This window comes from Mixophyes fleayi, chromosome 12, assembly GCF_038048845.1.
Source record: "Mixophyes fleayi isolate aMixFle1 chromosome 12, aMixFle1.hap1, whole genome shotgun sequence".
NCBI classification, from domain to species: Eukaryota; Metazoa; Chordata; class Amphibia; order Anura; family Limnodynastidae; genus Mixophyes; species Mixophyes fleayi.
In genome coordinates this window covers 46,589,910-46,614,392 of record NC_134413.1, presented here as the reverse complement: position 1 = coordinate 46,614,392, position 24,483 = coordinate 46,589,910, and the positions used below count along the sequence as shown (strand labels likewise).

General features: G+C 37.6%; 1 protein-coding gene across 20 annotated transcripts in view; it reads right to left on the bottom strand.

Moving 5' to 3' along the window:
- The window catches only part of LOC142108458 (gephyrin), a 130,199-nt gene that overhangs the window by 55,930 nt on the left and 49,786 nt on the right, over positions 1 to 24,483 (bottom strand). For 6 of the 20 annotated variants that reach the window (XM_075192122.1, XM_075192127.1, XM_075192125.1 and 3 more), the window contains one exon: positions 9,323 to 9,364. The exons of 2 other annotated variants lie outside the window; for them this stretch is intronic. In XM_075192122.1, coding sequence (XP_075048223.1) covers positions 9,323 to 9,364 — 42 coding nt within the window. Of the gene's footprint in view, positions 1 to 590; positions 624 to 9,322; positions 9,365 to 13,847; positions 13,920 to 24,483 lie in introns of all 20 variants that reach the window. 12 more of the 20 variants (XM_075192113.1, XM_075192116.1, XM_075192115.1 and 9 more) reach the window with 3 other exon arrangements.

Genomic DNA, 24,483 nt, shown 5'->3' with positions numbered 1-24,483 from the left:
CACGTGATTATCAGGTCTTTTTAATTGTATACAACCATTACTGGTTAACTTGTTTCAGTGGATATACCGAAACAAAATAGGACAGCAGACTACCCACATGTTACCAAGCTTTTAAAACATACAGAAATACGTTTATATGTACTCCTAAAGTAATTGTAACAAATATTTTCATTAATCTGCCGATTAATTATAGCTGCAGTAATAACTAAGGAAGTGGGATCAGGAATGGGTGCCAAATTCCAAAAACAATGCAAAGAACAGATAGATTTGGGAACAAGTGCAGAGCAGGTGAGGATAATATCATTAACAGATACTCAACTGTACTGAGATTATTGAGTAGACTGAATGGTTTATGGTGTCATGGAAGTATGATTTACATGTGGGGATTTCTGCTCACTAAAACACAATGCATAATGTATACATACTTAAGTTTAAAACATATGCAAAAATCATATCATGAGAAAATAGGAGAGCACCGGTTCTCAGACCAATGACACAATATACACACTACAACAATCATAATGGAAGAGTGAGAAAGTTGAAGCAGAGCAAACCACTGAATCTATGAAACGGAAAGTCGAAAATACAACCTGAGAAAAGGAGGGGGCAGCAATCCAAATGTCCTGGAAAAAAAATGCGTGATTTTTTTTTTTCATCAGCCTGTTTTGTCAGGAAAAAACAAAATCATGTGACATATGAACAGAGCCGCTATTGCTCACACAAACACACACAAAGCATCCTTGCATAGCAATATAAAACATCACTGAATTTCAAAAACTACACAGCAGTTATGGCCTGTCAAAATATTAGCATTGAATTCTAATTAAGAACACAAATAAAAGCATAAACAATTGCATTGGGTTGATAGCATGGGAAAAAATAAGATCAGATGAAGGAATGATATGACATAAATGTAACATAAAATTATGCAGCTCCCTTGAGGTGTTCCTCTGCTAATGATTGTGACAGATAGTTGCTGTTACTTCATCTACACTTACCTGTTTTGTACAGCTATATGTGATTTTACCACACAAAAGCTTCTGAGGTTTTATGGGAATGTTCATGTTTATCACATTTGGATATAAAAAGTTACAGGTTCAAAGTTATGCCTTCAGCAACCATAAGGAGGCCTTTAGTGCACCTGTCACCTACACACACTAGAGGCAGCCATTTTGTAGGCTAAACTAATATTCATAAGAATGCAACCTAACGAGTTATTAGAAACCAGTGACATTACTGAGGCATTTTCATGGGAAAATATTATAATAATATGAGGCATACATTACTAGTGAATGGATAGGCAGCAATCATGAGCCACAATGGCTGCCATTCATGGTGCCAAATGGCTGCCTCAACTCTCTGTAGGTGACAGTTGCACTTTAACCAATTTATCTAACCTTTTTTTATGCCCTCATAAAAACTATATCTTGGGTGCCAACTGTATTTTGTCAGTATATTACAATGATAACATACACAGCAAAACATTATGCGAATAATATCACATCAAGTAAATGACATATGACATAACCAATGTCAATTTGGCCAAAACAGGCGACACTGGCATAACTCGTGATTAAGCCAGATCTTGGTAAATCTAGTCGGAAGATAACTGAGCACACAGTCCAATAACAGTCATCTTTCAAATTAATTGATTTTGATCAGGTTACTATCAGGCATCTCAGTTGTTTTGGGGCCACATACACTAGGATATTGGGGTAATTGATCAAAACTGCTGCCAATACCTCAGCGTGTGGGGCCAGCTTTATGTCATCAGACATTAGAATGTCCATATCAATTGCAGATGAGTCTATTGTGACATGGAATATTACAGACAGCCGACATCTATTTCCACCTCAATATCAGTTAGGAGACACTCATAAACAGCTATCCTCTTAAAGCAACAGATTAGGCAGAAATAGCAGCTGACCTACAGAAGACTTGTTTATAGTCATTTAGTGACCATCAGCTAGATTCACATGATCAAATATGATTTCCATTTTAGCCATAGTTTAAAGGTATGTGCATATATTGTTTTAGTAACCATTTATATAAGACAAAGGGTCAAGACAAAATATATACTGCAGACCAAAATGTACCTCCTCCATATTTGTCTATTGACTTAACTATGCACTTGATTCCCAAAAGCATACCTTCGTAAACAAGTGGGAATCAAGTGCACAAATAGGATTAGTCTAGGTGGTCCCTGTCTGGTTCTTCCAGGGCTTGTAAAGTTGGCTAGTTTTTTTGGGGGGTTTCCCAGATTTGATTGGTTTCTCAGGGGGGAATTCAATTACTGCAGTAATAGTGCACATTATTACAGTTACTACGGTAGTTTCAACGATGGTTTTTGCTTGCAGCTCTGAGAGCCGTGAGAAATGCGCGATAAAATGACCGCACTAACGGTAATAGTGCGTAGGCCGTTATTCTCATGAGTAACACTGTCAATTGAATTCCCCCTCAGTCACAATTTTATTCCCCAGTATCAAAGATTTCATTAGACTGGGAGACAGTAGGTGAAATTTGTCCCACTCACTGCCAGTAGAATGGAGATAGAGTAGCACAGCAGTGAGCTCCCTATACCTCCCCTTTACTTAGTGTACGGAAGCTGTGCCTGTTAGCAGTCATAATGACTGCACTGCTCCCAGCACTTTAATTGCCGAGTAGTGTTGGTCATTTAGAGTTCTCGTTGCTATTGGCACAGCTGCAGATATTCATCAATTAGAGTCCAGCCCAGTTGTTAACAACTTCTGGTTGAGAAGAGGGAAATCACTGGAACCACAGACAGAAGCAATAAGAACTGGGGTTTGAATAGAATCATAACAAGTAATTTTTGTATAGTGGTCTATAAGATTCTTTCCGTTTTGTATAATACTCGCTACAATAACAGTCAAGAACAGAAACAATCCAAAAGGTGTCTGCTGCTGACTAATTTATCCAGCATAACAGAAAAATTATATTTTGGGCATGAAAATAATTATCTTTAACCTATGCAGCAAAAACATACTTACCAACTTTCTTCAGCTCTCTACCGGGAGCCTGCCGGTGGAGGTGGGCGTGAGGGGGCGGGCGCCAAAAACAGCGTCATTTTGGACCCGCCCCCTGTGACGTAATGACGCAAACGCGTCATTTGACAGCGGGAATCTCGGCGTTTGGGACCTATTTCTGCCCACTTCACTACGAAGTGGGCACTTCCTAGTGAAGTGGGCAGAATTCGGGAGATTGCCACACTCTCCAGGGAGTCCGGGAGACTCTCGCAAAATGCAGGAGTCTCCCGGACATTCCGGGAGAGTTGGCAAGTATGAGCAAAAAACTAGTTTAGGCCATATCTATTATTGATTACAGCTCTATATCCTCACACCTTAGAACAAACATAATTCACTGACAATTGCTCTGTTTGAGGGTGCATTTTTATATTAACTGTGGGTTAATGTCAGCAAAATAAGAAAGTAAAGTGTAGACTATGGGAACATTTATTAAACCATTCTTAAATGGATACCTAGAGCTGAGAAAAAATGTTGCGGTTCTCTTTCTTACATTATTTAATAATAATATTAGATTAATTAATTAGTGGCATGCGCACGGCAGTTGGTATAAGCTGTACACTGGCACAGCTCTTTGCCCAAGATCCCACTTTTTCTTATTTTCACATATATAAAGCATTGGATTATTTCTGAACATGGTTGGCAAACGCCAAGGCTGTTTAATGGTCTACCGAACTACCATCTTTGTTCAGCTGTGAGCCAAAATCCACACACTTCACCCACCTTCACCTATACTCCACAATCCACCCTTAATTCATTCAAGTCTCGGCATTCATCTCATCATCTCAACCTACAACCTAACCTGTCCCCTTGACCCTATTCCCGCCCAACTTCTCCATTCCCTCTCCTCCAGTGCATGCCCACCTTTAGGTCATCTCTTTAACCTTTCTCTCCCCACTGGCACATTTCCATCCTCATTTAAACATGAGCTAATCTCACCAATTCTAAAGAAACCATCTCTCGATCCAGCCTCTTTCAAACTACCGTCCTATTTCTCTCATCCCATGTGACTCCAAACTACTTAAGCAATTAGTGTACAAATGACTGTCTAACTTTTTCTCCTCTCACTCCATTCTCGACCCTCTGCAACCAGAGTTCCACCATCAACATGCCACTGAAACAAAAGTGATCGATGATAAACTTACTGCAAATTCTAAGGGTCATTTCTCCATACTCATTCTCACGGACCTTTCTGCTGCTTTTTACACTGTTGATCACCACCTTCTTCATGACACAGTCCTTTCCTAGTTCACATCCAGCCTATCAAACAACTCCTTTAGTGTTTCTACTTCTGGCACATCCTCCCCTCCAACTACATTTTGGCATACCACAAGGCTCTGTTCTTGGCTCTTCAGTTTTTTCATAGTACACCACTTCTCTTGGGGCACTTATTTGCTCCTTCGGCCTCCAGTACCACCTCTATGCTGATGAAACAAAAATCTATCCCTCTTCCCCTGACCTCTCCCCTTCTGTACATCTCAAAGCTCATATCAAAATACTCTCCTTCTCTTACATCTGCCTCTGACCTGCGCTTTGTCTCGTCTCTGGTAACTACCTTTCACTTCAACCTACAAGACATCTTTAGTGCTGCTACCCAACTATGGAATTCCTTACCATGCCCAATCAGGCTTTTCAACAGCCTTCAAAAGTCTTTGGACACTCTCTGAAACCCCATCTCTTATTTAGAGCTTACCTTATACCAGATAACACTATTCACACTAATGCACCCTTCACATCTGTCCCAATTTCCACTCTGAGCCATATTTGCTCCTCTTGTTTCAGCTGTGCCCTTTTCCACTTTGAATGTAAGCTATCTAATGAGCAGGGTCCTCCATAGCCTTCGTTTTTTTATGTCTGCATTTATTTTGTCCATGTCCTAGTTTTATGTATGTGCTTGCTTTATATGTCCAGTTTTCCCTACTGTGCGGCGCCGCAGAGCACTGTGGTGCCTTAGAAATCTATGATACTAATAAAATATATATATTATTCTGTTCCTACAGTGCTATAAAAAAATATCAAATGTTTACACCCCTTTGGCACTTTTTTTTTTTTTAACATTGATTAGATTTTCTTATATCATAACAGTAAAACAAAAGAAATAGGTCCGCTCAAGGGATCGGACTCCTCAAATAAATCACATATTTGCCATAAATAATGTTACATGAGGGGGTGCTTCCCCAACTACACTTAAAGATACAGAAAGTTTAAAATTGATTAGTGTTTTAACATGTTAATAATAAAAGTGTGTTTATAATAAAAATATTTTTTGGTTTGGACTGGAATGCTTTGGAGGCCAACCTTTATCTTATGACACATACCACAGGATAGCACAACTTTCTTTTCTTATATCATGCAAACATCAAAATGTATTTGTTCAGGAATTCTTGCCACTGATCATCACAAAATAAACATAAAGAAAGTCTGGAGTTGTCTTCAGACAAATAATTGTTTGAAGTCCACCAGTACCATTTAAGTGTCTCAACTGACTTGAAGATAAATGGCCCCATTGGTTAGTTCATTTCCAAATAAGAAAATGCAAATACTTTTTCTACTACATAATTTTATCTCCTAATTAATTCTGAATGTCAATTGTTTGTTTGCCAGCTATTCCCAATTGGCTGTTCATATTTTTAAAAATTTGCATTTGACCATGTCTCTGATTTCACACACCATAGTAACTAATGTCAAAAGATCATGTCTGTGTACTAAGCAGAGCTCTACGTTTCTTAATTCTATATACCCTAAGTCAAAACAATATCAAAATATTTTTATAATGTTCTGTAAAATAAAAAAAAAACATTGAAAGATTTTTATTGACTTCATAGTGTTTTCTTTTGATGGTCCACCTTTTGCTACTGCTTGCTAAACTCAGTACAATTTGATCTCCAAATTAGATTGTTTTAAACCAAATTGGCCAGATATAGCTCTGTGTACCTCCTATAAAAGCCCAGAAAATATATTTCTGCTCTGTGAAAATCAAATAGGCATACCTTACCAACAGTCCATAGTTTTATGGGTAGTACTTGGGCAGATCAGGGGTGTGGACTATTTTGTCCTTAATTTCTATTCTGGAATTTTCGCAGATATGAGTTGGCCCTTGATCGGGCAAATTGGAATATTGGACCAGCTTATGATTGGCATTTACAACATTAAAGCATACGTGACCTATTACAATTTAATAATTTAGTCTAAGCATTGGGGAACCAAAATATGTCCAAAAAATTAGATTATGACACATATTTGGTATATTGGCGATTGGGCCAAATTATTGCATGTGTTGCCAGATTTTAATGACACCCCCCACTCAAAATGCTAGCAAAACAACATGTTAAAAACAAAACACACAAAATATAAAAGTATTTTTTTTAATATGAAATGTGCATAGTTTGGTTATATTATATTGTTAATGACATGAATGACACATATTTGATTATAATTTTATTAACAGAGTTTATGTTGAAATAACTGCATTACGGTTACATTGTCATGTCATGTTGAGCCCTATTGTGCCCTTAGTGTACCATGGTCATTGAAAGAGACCCTGGAAATTTTATTTGAAAGATCCACAAATAAACTGAAATGGAGAGACTAATTAAATATACAAACGTCATGATTTTCAGAAGGTTGTATACCTAGGGTATCATTAAGCGGTCAGCTGCGTCATTGTTTTTAGTAGTGTAATTGATTTTCTGAGTGAGCTTGCACTTTAGTGTAGACGGTGCAGGGATTAGCACTGCTTATAAAAATTGCTGATAAATGAGTAAATTAAATGCCATACTTGCCTACTCTCCTAGTGAAGTGGGCAGGATTGGGGCCTCCATGATTCTATGCAAATCATGTAATTTTTACTCAACGTCATTTTGGGAAATGCTGCAATTATGTCATTACGTTACAGGACGGTGCCAAAATGACGCGATTCACTGCGCCCTACCCTACTCTGCAATCGCACTTCACATCTTCTCTGGGATCTCACGGAGGGAAGTATAAAAAAATGTAGGCAAGTATGTGATTTACATTCTGCTATTAGATATTCAGACCACATAAATTATATGACAGCGCTACTCTGTATGGGGATGTTTGCAAGCAGTGACTGTTTTAGGCTACTGTCCTTGTTTACGCTGCATTTTTCCTTTGAATTTCTACACAAACTGCACCAAAACATGTAATATTCAGATAAAAAGATTACAGTACCCTCTTACCTTTCCTCGCAATTTTAGCAAAATACACAGAAGCTAAAATTATTTTGAAATAATTGCCAGTGAAAAATAGTTAAAGGTGGTTAATTCAAATCCAAACATAAAATTCAATTTTGGGTGGAACTTAAGAAGTTAAACAAAAATGTATAATATTACTTACGTGTGTTGAGGTGCTCAACCTGATCTGATGAGTCACCAGAGTTATCCAGCGGTTAGAGGAGGATGACCATGCTGCCTGTATAAAAAAAAAAAGGTTGCTTCGCCAGGAATGAGGAGAGATTCACTAGTTCTGCATCATGTCAGACTCTTTCTATACATGCAGCAGTTTGTCCATCAACATTACACAGCGAGCAAAAGTGGCAACCTCCATCTGACCGCTGGAGACGGTAGATTGCTGCAACACAAAATGTAATAGTTTGCATTTTTGTTTAACTTCTAAAACTCCACTCCAAACTGAAAATCATACTTTTACCTTTGCTGGAACTTTAACGTAACTTTCAAGTGAAATTTAGAATTCTTTGCATCAAGATGATGTGATTAAAGTATTCTACCGTGAGTAGATGTAGACCTGGGTCAATGCTGCTCAAATACTTTCATGGTATGAACTGCATGCTTGTCAGTTGGAGTGTGTTCAAAAACACAAAAAAATTGCATTTTAAACTAGACATGAAAATAAAGCCATTCAAGAACCCCAGTAAAGGCAACAGGAGACCTAGGAGCAACTGAATGCCCTTATGACCATTGTGATTTGTTGGCCCTCTCTAACACTCATATCAGGGAGTGAATATGGTGCATTCACACAGTTTATGTAAGAAATTAGACTGAGGTTGGATGGTGATCGTTTCTCCTGAGCTTGACCAGCATTGCCAAATGTTATTCCACTGTTTAGGCTGCATGAACAAAACACGCTGATGTTCTTAACTCATAATGCTATGCGATTTTTCTCTGCAAAGGTAATGTGTGGAACCTAGGGCCCATTTGAGGGCCCGTAAGTAGTATCACACTGCCTAGTTATTGGAAGGCAGAAATATAAAAGTAATAATTAATGTTACATTTGCATTGCAATAGTAAACCCAATATTTTATAAGAGCATAACAGTTTTTAATCCTGTTTTGTGAAACGGTCACCGTTTATATAACCTATCCGGGGTTATATTAACGCTTAATCCTTTACTGGCCCCTTAACCAGTGATTCAAGAATGGTGGAGAACACACTGCCTGTAACCTATGCCTATAGGCAAAAATAATAATGTCCTTTGTAAAGTTTAGCATTGTAAACTGCAATGTCTACCTGGAAAATAGCAATAGAATTAATGAGCCAACAAATATTAAAAACCTATTAGCTCTCACAATGACGTTATGTTGGAATAGCAGAACAGAATAGTAATATTCCCTACATAGTAACTGGTAGAGAGCAGAACACCACCAGCTTACCAAAAGTAGGTCTGGAGAATAATCCAGACCATCTAACAAGCAGAAAGGTAAAATAACTGCTCTACTTTTTTTTTACAAACATATGTAGGATTTGACAGTACTGTTGTATATTGATACTGTAAGAGCTATTTTCTTATAATCACGTACAAAAATTTGAAAATAATTAAACGGTGTATAATTTTTTTTTATAATCCGTTTGAGAATTTCAATGTAAAAAAAACCCCTACAGTTTACATATTTAAAACAATTGCATTAATTATGTAAACTACTTAAGCACTGTGAGGTCCAATTACATAGTATTCATTTAAGGCTGCAACAAAGCACATTGTAGCAACTAGCAATTTTTTGGGAATACTGGTTGGAGGTGAATTAACGTTCTGCTTCGTGTGTCATCCAGTCACACTCTGTGTGCAGTTTCTATATGATCTACATTGTGATATTTACAAACAGCCACAGTGAAAGTCAAACAATGTCAAACATGAGACAAAGGTGAGCATGCAAATACATTTTTTTTCTTCATATTAGAATTTTTTCCCCAACTTGTGCACAATTCAAGGCAAAAAAATAAACACACGGTGGAGGTGAGGGTGAGCGTGTGAACTATGCGAAAATAAAAAAATAATTAAAAAAAAAAAAATACGTGCAAGTATACCTCCGAAACACTATAGGTGGATGAGCAGGAAGGAAGCCGAGCCTGGTTGTGCAGCGAGGGAAAAGAAAACACGGTTAAATAAGGAATGGTGTTTAACAGAAAAGTTTCAGTAGAAATTTTTTGTAAATGTGGTTCCAGCACTAAAACAATAGCAGGGGGTTCATTTAAAATCACAGACAACACTATTATAATCTTATCTTAAATTGTTTAATGTTATTGAGGCATATAAACAATTAAATGGGTAACTGGAGTTTGCCAAAGGCTCTTGTTTGCCATATTAAACTACATAAAACAAAAAAAAAAAAAAAAAAAGTACAATCAATATCTGGTTTCAGTACATGCATGCAACACTGTTACATTAAAGGCTTGTCAAGTTGATCAAAATGTTCTTTTTTGTTACACACAACAACCTGAATGTCAGTGACACCAATTATTTTTTAATAATTAAAAGGTGTCATTACAAATTATATCATACAATCATTTCAATTAAACAGAGAAAAAAAACAGATACATAAAAAAGTAAAAAATTCTTCACTGGGCTCAAAACCAGTAATTTGGGGTGTTACTTATTTTGTTAATATAATTTGCATTGATTAATAAGCATAGAGAGACAACTTTGGTGACACTTTTGTAAACAATTATGAAATGACAATCTACATACACAGCACATACTAAAAACAATAAACAACGTTATATGTATTTAGAAAAAGTAATATTTCTCTATGCTAATTTTGCCAAATGGTCAATCAAGTGCAAATACAGTTTATTTCTAGTAATTAAATGAGTACTATACGATAGGTTTTTAATTTGCAGAATAGGTTTAAACAAAAGATTACAGAGTTACATTTTATTCTTTGTTCTATAAGCAATAAGCACTCATAAATATACGTGAATATTGTAAATGGGTATTTTCTACTAACTGACATATAGATGTCAGCTTTTGGTGACTGGGGGCTGCGTGATACGTCTCTCGGAGAGGATGATACTGTACTATATTTGTCATTATTCTAAGATGTTTGCTCAGGTGTTTTTTTTTTTACAACAAGTGTAATATTTTACAACTTTACAGACTTGTTTTTAACAACATATATTACTGAAGTGATTTGAGATGTGGTACCATATACCTTTCATAAAAAATAAAATAAAAAAAAATTCTGATTAAAAATAGCTGCTCTACATTGTATTCTCTTCAGGAACATATATTTTGCTTAGTTCCACTTAATAATAATAAAAAAGTGACATCACCCCTTTTTTTATTTAATTTCCATTGTGCCCATATTTTGCATCAGTTGTATTTTAATTTGTTTTCATTTTGCCCACTTATTAAAAAACAAACTAAGGTTCAACTGGTCAATTAGCAAATCATGGTAAAATGATTTGTAAATGATCTAATTCAAATGTGTTTAATTTTTGTCTGTTGAAATAGTTTACCTTAGGCTTGTGAATTACTTTTCGGTAAATGGGCTGCTAAACCACTGAGTGCTGTACTCTAGTTCCTTATTTATTATATGAAAGCCAAACAATAATGGTAATTTATTAAACATATCCTTTATGTAAAATACACTGTATAATATGGCTAAATATTACAAACACAATGCAAAATAATAAATAATTCCTTAGTCATAGCAACAATTGCATGTAAATTAATAAAGGCTGACATGACCAAAACTCTGTGACCAATTTCATTACCTACTAGTCTACCTAATCTCTGTTCTAGTTCATAAGAACAGATAATACGGCATTTTTGAATACATGTACTAATGCATTGCAGCAATAATATTATAATGTGTGTCTTTAATACTAGTAGTAATGCCATTTACTGGTATAGCTTAAATCAAAAGCATCTGTAGTATCTATGTATATTTTCCAGATTTTGGTAAAGAAAGAAAAACCCATTATTGCTTTGGTGGTCCTCAAAAATAGCAGCTATTTAGTTTTGTAACATACTTTTGTGTGACAAAGACACCATTGAGAGTAATATATGCTTGCATAATTCAGCTGTGTTTTGAGACTGGATGCAATGGTTTACATTTATTAATCATAACAGAACAAACAATATACAAAGATTCAACACCATAAAGTATACACAAAATGTAGAAACAGCTGAAAATTATACCCCATGAATGATTTACTGGAAACAATAGGGATATAAATGTAATATTACTTCTGCTCTGTACTTTTAGGGCAGAGGAAAATTGCTGACTTTTGCAGTATCACATTTAAATAGACTGAAACAAAAAACATAATTTATGAGCATATATATATATATATATATATATATATATATATATATATATATATATAAAAATAGCTTACGGCTATAAATTGATGCGCAATAAGATCATTGTTGACATTTGTTGTCTTGTACGCATATTTCTTTTAATAGATAGTCATCTCTACAAAGTGATGGCTTTCTAGAGAACACAATTTGGCTTTTAATAAAGCATGTGATTACAGTAGACTGTAATCTTAACCATAAAGGGCATTAAGGAGAGAAAAGCATAACAAAATAGTAACTGTGTACCTGGGCAAAACCATGTTGCATCGGAGGACAGATTTATAGTTGGTGTAGGGCAGTGATGGCTAACCTGTGACACTCCAGGTGTTGTGAAACCACAAGCCCCAGCATGCTTTGCCAGCTATCAGCTAGTTATCTACTGGCAAAGCATGCTGGGGCTTGTAGTTTCACAACACCTGGAGTGTCACAGGTTAGCCATCACTGGTGTAGGGGGCATGTCCTAGATCAACTTTAAATTTGAATGTAAAATTAAAACTATCAAGTATTTGTGTGCTACATGAAAAAGCAGCCAGTATTTATCTTATGTGCAGAATAATAAACTAATTTGCACCCCTTGCATTGTAACATGGTTTGTCCCAGAGAACATTTACTCCTTTTTTTCCCCTTACTTTCCTGAATGACTCAGGCCCAAAGTGTTTTAAACATTTTCTAAAAAAATTTAAATTGTAAGAATTTGAGGCATTTATCAGCATTATTAGAAAGCAATGTATTATGGCAAATTGTAATGAATCTGATACTGGAGGATTTTTTTTTAATGGTGAAAGCTACATGTTTGTTAATGTGTTGTTGTTAGTAACTGAATTAAGTAATTCAATCAATTTGTTTTATTGGGTTTTTTTTGTGTTTTATTTAAGAAATTTGCCTGCAGCTGTTTTCAATAATATTTTCTCAGCTGAAATTATATTTTATTTTCTAAAGATGCAATAATTTCAAATAAGCTGGTCTCCTTAAATAATGCTTTCAATGTAATGGCAATAAAACAACAGATATATGGCCTAAATTGCATTTTATGAAAATAGGAATTCTAAACAATAAAGTGGTAGTCAGGCAATAAAATAACTAGCAAACTTACAATTTCTCATCACATGTATACCTAATTTAATCTTAAGCAAATACCGCTTTAAATTTCGCTGTATATTACATTCAAAGTGTTGTACCATGTCAGAGAAAGAAAAAAGTTAAAGTGATGCTCTTTATCGGCTAACTGAATAAATTTAAATTTCAAGCATAAAGACTACAAATGCTAAGAACACACTTAAGTCGTCAATTTAATTATATTTCATAAGCCAATTAAGGGTATCACTTCAACCAAATTTCTCATTAAGTTTTCAGAATTTTAACAAAAATAGATAAGGTTATCACCAATTAAAGTTTTGGAGTGATATATAGTGGATGGATTTTCTCTAATATATTGTGACCATTGCGCATATTTGAAATGGTATATAGTCGAGAATATGTACTCCTTGCTACACTATTACTATAAAGTAATTAAGCATTCCATCTAAGCTCTCTCACGGACACATCATTTCTCCCCCCAATACCGTTTACTTCAAGTTTCAGAACATGCAAGATTGTTCACATCACTATTCAAACTGCAACACAAAAACATTTAAAGTACGTAGACCGATAACACGATTAAAAAACTGGGTGTTTTTTTACATAAAAAAAAAAGTCACACAAGATAATGAGAGTTTATGCCTAGAATCTAGAAGTTTTTCCACGTTTAAAAAAATCTAGCTCATCTGTTGCTCACAGTCATTTTAAATACTATATTTATGATTTGTTGTTTTAAATCTAAAATGTGTCCTGGTAACATTTACTCATAACCTTTTGTAAAGGAATACATCATTTACAAAGTGCAGCTGTGGAACAAACAAGAACAATTAAACACTCAAGGACAACATCACATTTTAGAGCCAAGGCATTGAATAGTGTAATTTTCCTGACAAAATGACATTTTTTTTTTACCCCCCTAAAAAATCAAAACACTGCCATATATAGTGTTACTTAAAAAGAGAAATATCATTACACTAGTCCAGTTATTTCTGCTGCACATTCAAATGAAACCCCTGCTAATTTAAAATGTATACATGTAAAAATTAAATGGAAAAAGAGGGAAGGCTAAATGAGGACTGGGAATATTCAGATTATTGGTGCTACTGGCCAGCAGAAATTAAAAGAAAAATGTAGATGCATGAAAATAAAAATCGCCGAGTTAAATCGTACATTTACTCGGAGAGAGTATCCTTTGTCATTGTCTTGAAGGTGATCTCTGAGATTCTCCAGTTTTCGGTGAAGCTATATGTGGACATCAGAAAATCAATTGAAAAAGCATCCTGTTTCTTAAAAAAAAGAATGAATAAAAACTTTTGTTTCAGCTTAAAACATTTACTGCTATTATTTAGCAAACAGCTTAATTCTATATATTTTATTTCAAAAAGACATGTAGCATGCACTGTGGCAAATAGAAAACAACTCACTGTTGGGATAGAATACAAAGTGTTTTAAAAGGTGCACTTTTTAGAACAGTAATTGCCAACTCCATCTTTAAACATACCTAGCATTAAAAAAAATAATAATAAAATGCAATTTAGCTTAATAAAAGGCATCTTTAAAATGTGGCATTGTAAATGTCGCTGAAGACAGGAGTTTGAAAATTGTCATAGTTGTACACATTTCCAATAGATTTAATACTGCACGTTTATCAAGATCTTAATTTGACACTTTGGGTAATGAACCAATGTAAGAATCTATTTTTGTTATTGATCCACACATTAAGTTGGTGGCCTAGACATTGGAGACAATTTGAAATTATGAGATTTGCAAAGATATTTAAGAAGAGTAATTTTTTATGGATGCACCAAATCTGTAATTTTAAGGGCTTTCTGCCAAATTCTGAATTCCCTTGAAATGATTTGACCGTATATAGATTTTTAAAACACCTATTCATATGTCGAGCGTTGCTTGCATGTGCTGTTTCTAAGTGGTCGGGGTAATGTTGTACAGGAGCCAGGGTCTGCAGATAGTGGATGTGGGAGCAGAGTATAAGCAGGGAGGTAACAGTATGGACTGCTAGGGTATGGTAGTATAATCACAAATGCTGATTTGGCAAATATTGCATTGATTAAAGGAAATGAGTATTTAACTAAATGGAAGATGAATAAAAGGTAAATAAATAGTTTATCGTTGCTATACTTCGCTGTCCAAATCAGCGGTCCACGGCTACTGACAGCTAATTAATACTTTTTATTTGTAAGGACCCTGTGTTGTAGCGCATACATACACTTTCCTACGATAGTGCAGCACATTTAACTATTTCTATCCAGTTGTGCAGAGACTATATTTCATGCCTGTTTTCAGTGTGTTTACCTAAGGACCACTGAAAGGGCAGGAAGTGACTCATTTTAATTACAATTTCATTGCTTAGGGCTAGTAAAGAGTAAGACAAACAGGGTAAATTTTCGCATATACAGTACACTGTGGTCTACAAACATCTTACTAGTGGAAGTGATCAAAAACTGCTTAGCCGGTTCTCCTTTTTATAATCTTGAAAGCTTACTTTAAACAGAGCCTCTCTTTAGCATGAGATAATGCTTCAGATTGAATAAGCGTACGATCACATTGAATAATCCCTGGATACTTTGTTCAGTGGTCCAGGATCACATAAGACTTAAAGGGGGAATTAAATTAGCAGCGATGTTCCTCAGAACATCATGACTGCGCATTTTTACCGTTGCTACGGTAAAAATCTCAGCTCGGTTTTCCTTGCACCTCTATGGGACGCGAGGAGAAATGAGCGGAGATTTTTGTTAAAATCTCCACCAGTAAGTGTTTCAGGAATGCCCGTAATACACTTTGCAGCTGATTGAATTCCCCAAAAAGAACACAGACACACAGGATCATGTGTGCTAAATACACCATCACTATTATGATCAAAGGTAAGGCTCAGGATAATCAATATGATACTGCACCATAAAAAACAAAGACAACTTTCCACAAACAGTACTCAAGTTCCTCCTTACCAGATAAGAAAAACTAAACAACCCAAACTTATACACAACTATCAGGGCCCGATTAAGGGTTCCAGCCGCCCTAGGCTATTTCAGCAGTAGCGCTCCCCCCCCTCTCCAGCCACCTCACCTGCCCCTTTCGGCCACCTCACCTGCCCCCTTCGGCCACCTCACCTGCCCCCTTCGGCCACCTCACCTGCCTATCTGCCGCCCCTTCCCTCTAGACACAGAACTTACCTGCTGTGGAGTCCTCTCTTCAGTGCTGTGTATGACAGGCAGTCTGGCAGCGATCGCTGCTAGCTGCCTGTCAGTGTGTCCGCGGGCACTTCTTACTCTGGTCACGTGAGATGTGGAAGTCCTGATCTCACGTGACCAGAGTAAGAAGCGCCCGCGACCACACTGACATGCAGCTAGCAGCGATTGCTGCCAGACTGCCTGTCATGTGATAGCGACAGTCGGGACAGCTCCTTTAGACCAGGGGCGGTCGGCCCCTTTTAGAAAAAAAAACATCTCGGCGACGCTGCACCCCCCTTGCTCCAGCGCCCCAGGCTGCAGCCTGGTCAGCTTATTGGCTGATCAGGCCCTGACAACTATGCTTCAACAACATAACACCTCTACCAAACATACAGACTATTCTTCCAAGTCCATCTTTGAGCTCCACTATAACACAAAGCAATTAAATACAATATTTTTTTTAATAAAAATCTTATTGTAACATGCCATCATGTGATGAGAAAAGAAAAAATTATTAGCATCAACAAGCTGGAGACTAAATGTTATTACATATATATACACATCTATTATGCACCACTATATGTAAAAGCGAACATGGGCACCAAGTGAAGAGCGATGAAGGTGGGCACTTCAACAGAACAATACAATGAATGTATGGCTTCCTTCTCAAAGCCTAACACAGATTCACACATTTGTGATGCACTTTGAATGGTTTAAGCAAGAGCCCTACTGAACACATGGGAAGGGCATGTTATTACATTAGGTATGCTTTTCATGCTCCGAGCATATCACCAATCATTGAAGTGAATGCTTAATGCATGATAACATACTTTAAAAGCTTGTATATACGGACATTACTGATTCGAAATTAATTACAATAGGTGCTGTTACCCTACTGTAAAGTGCTTAAAAATGTATTATCTACAACTGTGCTGCACATGTAAGCTTGTTCTAGTTGTATACTGTATTTGACTACATCATGGCAAGGATCAAGCTCTGCTCTATTAAACATAGAATTTGATGGCAGATAAAAACCACTTGGCCCATCTAGTCTGCCCAATTTTTAACCTATGGTAACCTCAAACCCTATTTCATCTTTTAATCTTTTAAAGGATATCCTAATGTCTATCCCAAGCATGTATAAATTATTCTACTGTATTAGCCTCAACCATGTCTTATCAACTACCCTTTCTGTGAAATAGTTTTTCCTCAAATTTCCTCTTAACCTACTTCCCTCCACGTTCAGTGTATGTTCGCTTGTTCTATTATTTCTCTTCCATGGAAGAATGTTTCCCTCCTGTAACTTGTTAAAAACCCTTGATATATTTGAAAGTTTCTATCATGTCCCCCGTTCCCTTATCTGCTCCAAACTATACATATTGAGATCTTTTAGTCTTTCCGGGTAAGCTTTTTGCTGTAGGCCATGCACTATTTTAGTTGTCCTTCTTTGTACATTCCTAAGGTATATACACTATATGAACAAAAGTATTCGGAAGCTTGACCAACCGGGACTGTAATTACATTGTATTAAAACACATATACTTTAATATGGAGTTGGTCCCCCTTTTGCAGCGATAACAGCTTCCACTTATCTTGGAAGGCTTTCCACAAGATGTTGGAGTGTTCCTGTGGGAATTTGTGCCCATTCATTCTGTAGAGCATTAATGAGGTCAGGCACTGATGTTGGAATAAAAGGCCTAGCTAGCAATCTTCGTTCCAGTTCATCCCAAAGGTGTTTGATAGGGTTGAGGTCAGGGCTCTGTGAGGCCCAGTCAAGTTATTCCACACCAAACTAATCAAACCATGTCTTTGTAGTCCTTGCTTTGTGCACTGGGGCACCGTCATGTTGGAATAGAAAAGGGCCTTCCCCAAACTGTTGCCACAAAGTTGGAAGCATAGCAACTGACTTGGTGTGCTGAAGCATTAAGACTGCCCTTCACTGGAGATAAGGGTCCAAGCCCAAACCCTGAAAAACAGCCCCATACCATTATCTCTCTTCCACCAAACTTCACAGTTGGCATAATGCAGTCAGGCAGGTAACGTTCTCTTCAGCATCCGCCAAACCCAGATTCGCTCATCTAACTGCCAAACAGAGAAGCGTAATTCGTCCACAGTCCAGTGTCGGTGTGCTTTACACCACTCCATCTGACCCTTGACATTGGTCTTGGTGATGTGAGGGCTTGCATGCAGCTGCTGGGCCATGGAAACCCATTGCATTAAGCTCTTGCCGCACAGTTTTTGTGCCTACATTAATGCCAGTGGAAGTTTGAAACTCTTCAGCTATAGAATCAGCAGAGCGTTGGCGACTTTTACACACCATACGCCTTAGCAGTCGTTGACCCCGCTCTGTGATCCTACGTCTTCCACTTTGTGGAAGTTGCTGTAGTTCCTAAACGCTTCCACTTTCTAATATCACTTACAGTTGAGGGTGGCAGGGCTGAAATTTCACGAACAGTCTTATTGCAAAGGTGGCATCCTATCCCAGTACTACGCTTGAAGTCACTGAACTCTTCAGAAGGACCCATTTTGTATCACAAATGTTTGCAAATGGAGACTGCGTGGCTAGGTGCTTGATTTTATACACCTCTGGCAACGGGTCTGATTGAAACACCTCAATTCAATAATTAACAGGTGTGGCCAAATACACTATATGGACAAAAGTATATCCTTATGGCAATATGGCCTCCAGAACTAAACACAGTATTCTAGATGAGGCCGTACCAATGACCTATACAGTGGAATTATTAGTTCTTTCTTTCTGCACCTGATTACTCTCCATATGCAACCAAGCATCTGACTTGCCTTTCTCATTGCTTTGTTACATTGCTTACCTGCCTTTAAGTCACCTGAAATAGTGACTCCTAGATGCCTTTCCTCCTTAGTAGTTTCCATTATAGTGCCATTAATACTATATTTATCCTTTTGTTTTTTGAGACCCAAGTGCATGATTTTGCATTTTTGGGCATTTAACAGTAGTTGCCACTCTCTTGACCATTCCTCTAGAGAAAACACCTCTTCCTAATCATGGATGTTTATATGAGTTAAGATAAAGGATTGTGGTTTACTATAAAGCATATTTTTGCTCACATTTTCAAAAGAAACCACTGGATTTCACAAATAAAGCATTCAGTACTGCACTGAGTTAGTTGTGAACTGCTTAGATGCTGGCACATAAGGCACTGAATCCCCCTTTCTTATTATCCCAGCCAATTTATGCTTGGTAGGTGTACTATGGAACTAAAAGGAATATTTTCTGGGCTATTCTAATGTTATTTGCTAGTTTAGATAAACTAGGTCTATAGTTTGTATTGAAATAAGGATCAGATATGTAAAAATACTACAAATACATACCTAATTCTCAATATTATAGTTTTCCAGTTACACCCAGTAAATAAAGAACAAGACATATGTGTTGCCCATACACCAAAGCTACAGCTGGAAACAGAAAACTACTGACTACAGGGCCATGTCTCCATTAGTTACAGCAGTTCAGTCCGACCACTGCCTTTTTTTGACTATGTGATGAAATGTGACTTTGGCACCACACAGCTTTAATTTACTTAGAGATAGTGACTACTCATCTGTAAAGTGGAAATTAACAGGAAACCACGAGCTGTTAGAAGATGGGACTGCTATGTTGCACTGTCGGGTACTGGATTAGGCTGGATGAGATTTAAGAAGGGTGCATGTGCTGTTGGCAATGGCTTGCTACTGGGTTCAATTATTAACAGAATGATCATATACCAATAGTTTGTTATCCAAGGTTTAAAAACTGTATATAACCAAAGTCAATAAAAAAAAATTCTAATGAACTTTTACTAAGGAGCACAAGGGGTCAATAGTTGCGAATGGAATAAAGGTTTCACCATCAGTTTAGGAAGGGGTTATTAATTGGATTCAAAGCCTATGTTACAAGAAATGTTATCTATAGTAATAATTTTAGGACAGAATGAGGGTGATCAATCCAAGTAATTTAGCCATTTGCTTTACTATGCAACATTGTTTGTATTAGTGAATTTAGAATTTGGGTTAAGAGCACACTGAACCAATTCTTAACTTATGAGGAATCGAATGAATTACAAAGAAGACACAATAACCTTTACTTTAACAGGGAAGTTAAAGAAGTTCAAACCAGCAAAAATTGACTTCTCCGAAAAAATATGTTGTGTACAAACTCAGCTTCACTCCTTTTAGAAAGAGGTAACAATATAGGAAAAGTTATACAAATTATAGTTCCCCATAACAGTTCCTTTATGTATATATAGGATTGTACTGAAAAATGAATATCCTGTATTTACAAATCCATTAAGCGCCTTTGCTTTGGATTACACAGTACAAAAATAATTTTGAACACAATAATTAGGAGCTCAGAGTGTGGAGAGACATGCTTAGAGTACATATAAAAGGTTCCAGTACAAGAACAATTTCTAGAGCCATAAAATATTTCAGTTATATGTGATGTATGTAATTATGTCTGGATTTTTGTGCTAAAATACACCATTAAAACAGTTATGTATAGAGTGATTCATTCTGGGATACAAAGTAAAAGAAACAAGATAAGCCCATCACATTTTAATAAGTTATGCTGGAAAATCTGTCCAGCTGTTGCCAACAATCTGCATGGCATTGGTCAGCAGCACAGTTTGCACCCCACCAAAATGAGCAAATCATCATCATCTAGAAAGATAGAGAAAAGTAGAGTCATTCATATCTAGTAAGAAATCCTCAATGTCATATATACCTATAAGACACTGGTGTTTTATTGTTTCGCTTATTAAAATTGTTTTCTAAATTTAAGATAATAAAACCTTGAACGGGTTTCTTCAACAGCATTTCAATCATCATCATCATCATTTATTTATATAGCGCCAACAAATTCTGTAGCGCTTTACAATTGGGGACAAACATAATAAACTAATAAACAAACTGGGTAAAACAGACAAAGAGGTGAGAAGGCCCTGCTCGCAAACTTTCAATCTATGGGACAATGGGAGATTGACACATGAGGTTAAGTCTACATTTTGAATTTTGGCCCAGCCAGACTGCAAAGGTAAAAGTGACTCATAAGCTAAATGAACCCGTCACACAACAATGTTGGTCGGGGGGCAGCCCTCCCGCGCGAAACTGTGTAACAGGCTAAAGGTAGCGAGGTTAAGAGGGTGGCAGAGGAATATTATAAGCTTGTCTGAAGAGGTATGTTTTCAGAGAACGCTTGAAAGTTTGTAGACCAGAGGAGAGTCTTACTGTGCGAGGGAGAGAATTCCATAGAGTAGGTGCAACCCGAAAAAAGTCCTGTAACCGGGAATGGGAGGATGTAATGAGGGTGGATAAGAGACGCAGATCTTGCGCAGAACAGAGTTGCCGAGTTGGGAGATATTTTGAGACAAGAGAGGAGATGTATGTTGGTGCAGCTTTGTTGATGGCCTTGTAGGTTAGTAAAAGTATTTTATATTGGATTCGGTACAAAACAGGCAGCCAGTGTAGAGACATACAGAGTGATTCAACAGAGGAAGAACGATTTGCAAGGAAAATCAGTCTTGCCGCAGCGTGCAAAATAGATTGTAGAGGTTTAAGTCTGTTTTTAGGAAGACCAGTAAGGAGGGAATTGCAATAGTCAATGCGGGAGATGATGAGTGCATGAATTAAGGTTTTTGCAGTGTCTTGCGTGAGATATGTGCGAATTCTGGAAATGTTCTTTAGATGCATGTAGCAGGATTTAGATATAGAGTCAATGTGGGGAACAAAGGATAGGTGTGAGTCAAGGATTACACCTAGGCAGCGAGCTTGTGGGGTGGGATTTATGGTCATGTTATCAACAGAGATAGAAATGTCAGGTATGCTCTTGTTGGTGGGTGGGAATATTATTAACTCTGTTTTAGAAAGATTAAGTTTGAGTTGGCAAGAGGACATCCAAGATGAAATGGCAGAAAGACAGTCAGTTACACGGGACAACACAGATGTCGAGAGATCAGGAGAGGATAGATAGATTTGGGTATCATCCGCATAGAGATGATACTGAAAGCCAAAGGAACTTATTAGATTTCCAAGAGAAGCGGTATAGATAGAGAACAGCAGAGGACCTAGCACTGAGCCTTGTGGTACTCCAAATGATAGAGGAAGCGGAGCAGAGGTGGCTCCAGAGAAATTAACAGTGAAAGAGCGATTAGAAAGGTAGGATGAGAACCAGGATAGAACAATGTCTTGAAGCCCTAGGGATTGCAGCGTTTGCAGGAGAAGAGAGTGGTCAACGGTGTCAAATGCAGCTGAGAAATCCAGGAGAATTAGGATAGAGTAATGGCGTTCAGTTTTAGCAGTGATCAGATCATTGACAACCTTGGTCAACGCAGTCTCTGTGGAGTGTTGAGAACGAAAGCCAGACTGAAGAGGATCCAACAGGTCTGTATTCTCTCTGGTCTTTATCCTATTGTATAAATACACTACTTAATTAACCTTCCCCAGTATAAAGAAGCAGTAGACTCTGGCATTTTAAGGCTCACAAAAAGGTATAGTCGCTGTTGGTTTATATCAGGAATATGTTCAGTGGTACACAAACAATTCCCATATAGAAAAACATTTACCCTTTTACATGATTATCCAATTTTGGAAAACCAGTCAAATATTTGGTCAAATCAATAGGAACATAGAAGAATGTTTCACTAATATTGTTAACCTATACCTTTAGTTTAGTTGTGGGAGGTATACAAAATAGGTTTCATTACTAAATAACATATTCCATTATAATGTCCCTTCTGTCCAAATGCATTAATCTTCATCAAAGCCATTATGTAATAATTATTGTTTATTTGTAAGGCAACACAGTGCTCCATAGCGCTGGACAGTGGGGGAAAATAGGGACATACAAGGTAGAAATAAATGCATACATGAAGACAAAATGTAGGGGGTACTGATTATAAGAGAGCTGACAATCGAATTTGAAGAGGGCACAGCTGAGGAGCGAGTGTGGCTCAGAGTGGAGATTGGTACAGTTGTGAAGGTGCATTAATGTGGGTAGTATAGGTGGGAGTAGGGTAAGCTCTAATAAAGAGATGTTTAAAGAATTGAAGATTGAGGGAGAGTATGATTGAGTGTGTTAGCAGGGGCGGATCTAGGCAACTGCTCTACCCGGGGTGATTTTAGGGAGGGAAGATTTAGGCACCGCCCCCTTTCTAATTTCTAAGGCTGCCGGCGGCTGCACAATATGTGAAGGTCTGCTCGGCAGTGACAGTGTGCTGTCCCGCTGCTCTGATTGTGTTTAAAACACAATCAGAGCAGCCGGGCAGCACACTGTCAATGCTGATCGGACCTGCACAGTGTGCAGCCGTCAGCAGCAAGCCCCTGCTAGGGGGGGCGATCCCCCCCCCCCCTGGATCCACCCCTGTGTGTTAGGGAATTCCATAAGTGGTAATGGCATGGGAGCAGTCTTGTAAATGGAAATGCGAGATGGTTACCAAAGACAAGGCGAGGCACAGGTCAGAGGTGGACTTAAGAGCGACATTTATTGACTGTGAGGGGGTTGTGAGGGGAAGTGGTGATTTTGGGAGGAAGGAAGATGATAAGCACTGCTCCGGGTTTGGAATAATTGAGCTTTAGAGTGTTTAGCTAGCCATGTGGAGATAGAGATAGTACAGAGGGGGAGAGGTCAAGGGTGGAGTGGCAGATTTGGGTGCCATCAGTGTAGAGCTGTTACTGGAGGTTGACTCTTGGGAACTAATTAGTTCCCCAAGAGAAGAGGTCCCCAAAATATAGTGGTAATGAAGGGTAGGATGTGCCAGAGGTAGACACACTAAAAGAGTATTCTGATATGTAGGAAATGAACTGTGTCACAAAGGCCAATCAAGTGAAGGGTGTACAGGTGAAGAGGATGATTAACATTATTGAAAGCAGCAGAGAGATCCAGGAGGATAAGTATGGAGAAGAAACAGACTTTTCTGAAAGTAGATCATTGCTCACTTTTGCGAGTGCAGTCTCAGTTGAGAATGGAGTGAGAGGACAGAAAGTGAGAACGGCGATTGTACACAAGTTGCTCAAGTAGTTTTGGAGGCAAAGGGGAAAGGAGAAATAGGGCTGTAGATGGAGAGAGAGGCTGGGTTGAGATATGGTTTCTTTAGGATTGGTCAGAAGTGTGTTTTTAAAAAAGACAGAAATGAAATGTGCCAGTGGGAAGAGACAGGTTGAAGAGGTGAGCTAGACGTGGGCATGGAAAATGGGAGAGGTAGCGGAGAAGTTGAAAGGTAATAGGGTTGAGAGGTCAGGTTGTAGGGTGAAATGATGAGATGAAAGCAGAGACTGTGTCTTTGGTTACTGAAGAGAATGAACTAAGGATGGATTGTGGGATGTGAGAGAAGGTGGGTGGGGTGTGCAGGATTTGGCATGAGGAAATATGCTGTCAAATGGTGATGATTTTGTTTTTGAAGTAGGTGGCAAAGTCATGGGCTGTGAGGGAGGAAGGGGAAGGAGGTGCAGGTTGGCAGAGAAGCAAACTGAAGGTGCCAAAAATGTGACACGGGTTAGAAGACTGGGTGGATATTAGAGAAGTGAAGTATGTTTTGCTTGGCAAGTGAACGATACTGTTGTAAGATGAAAGGAAGAATTTACAATGAAGTCTGCATAGGAACGAG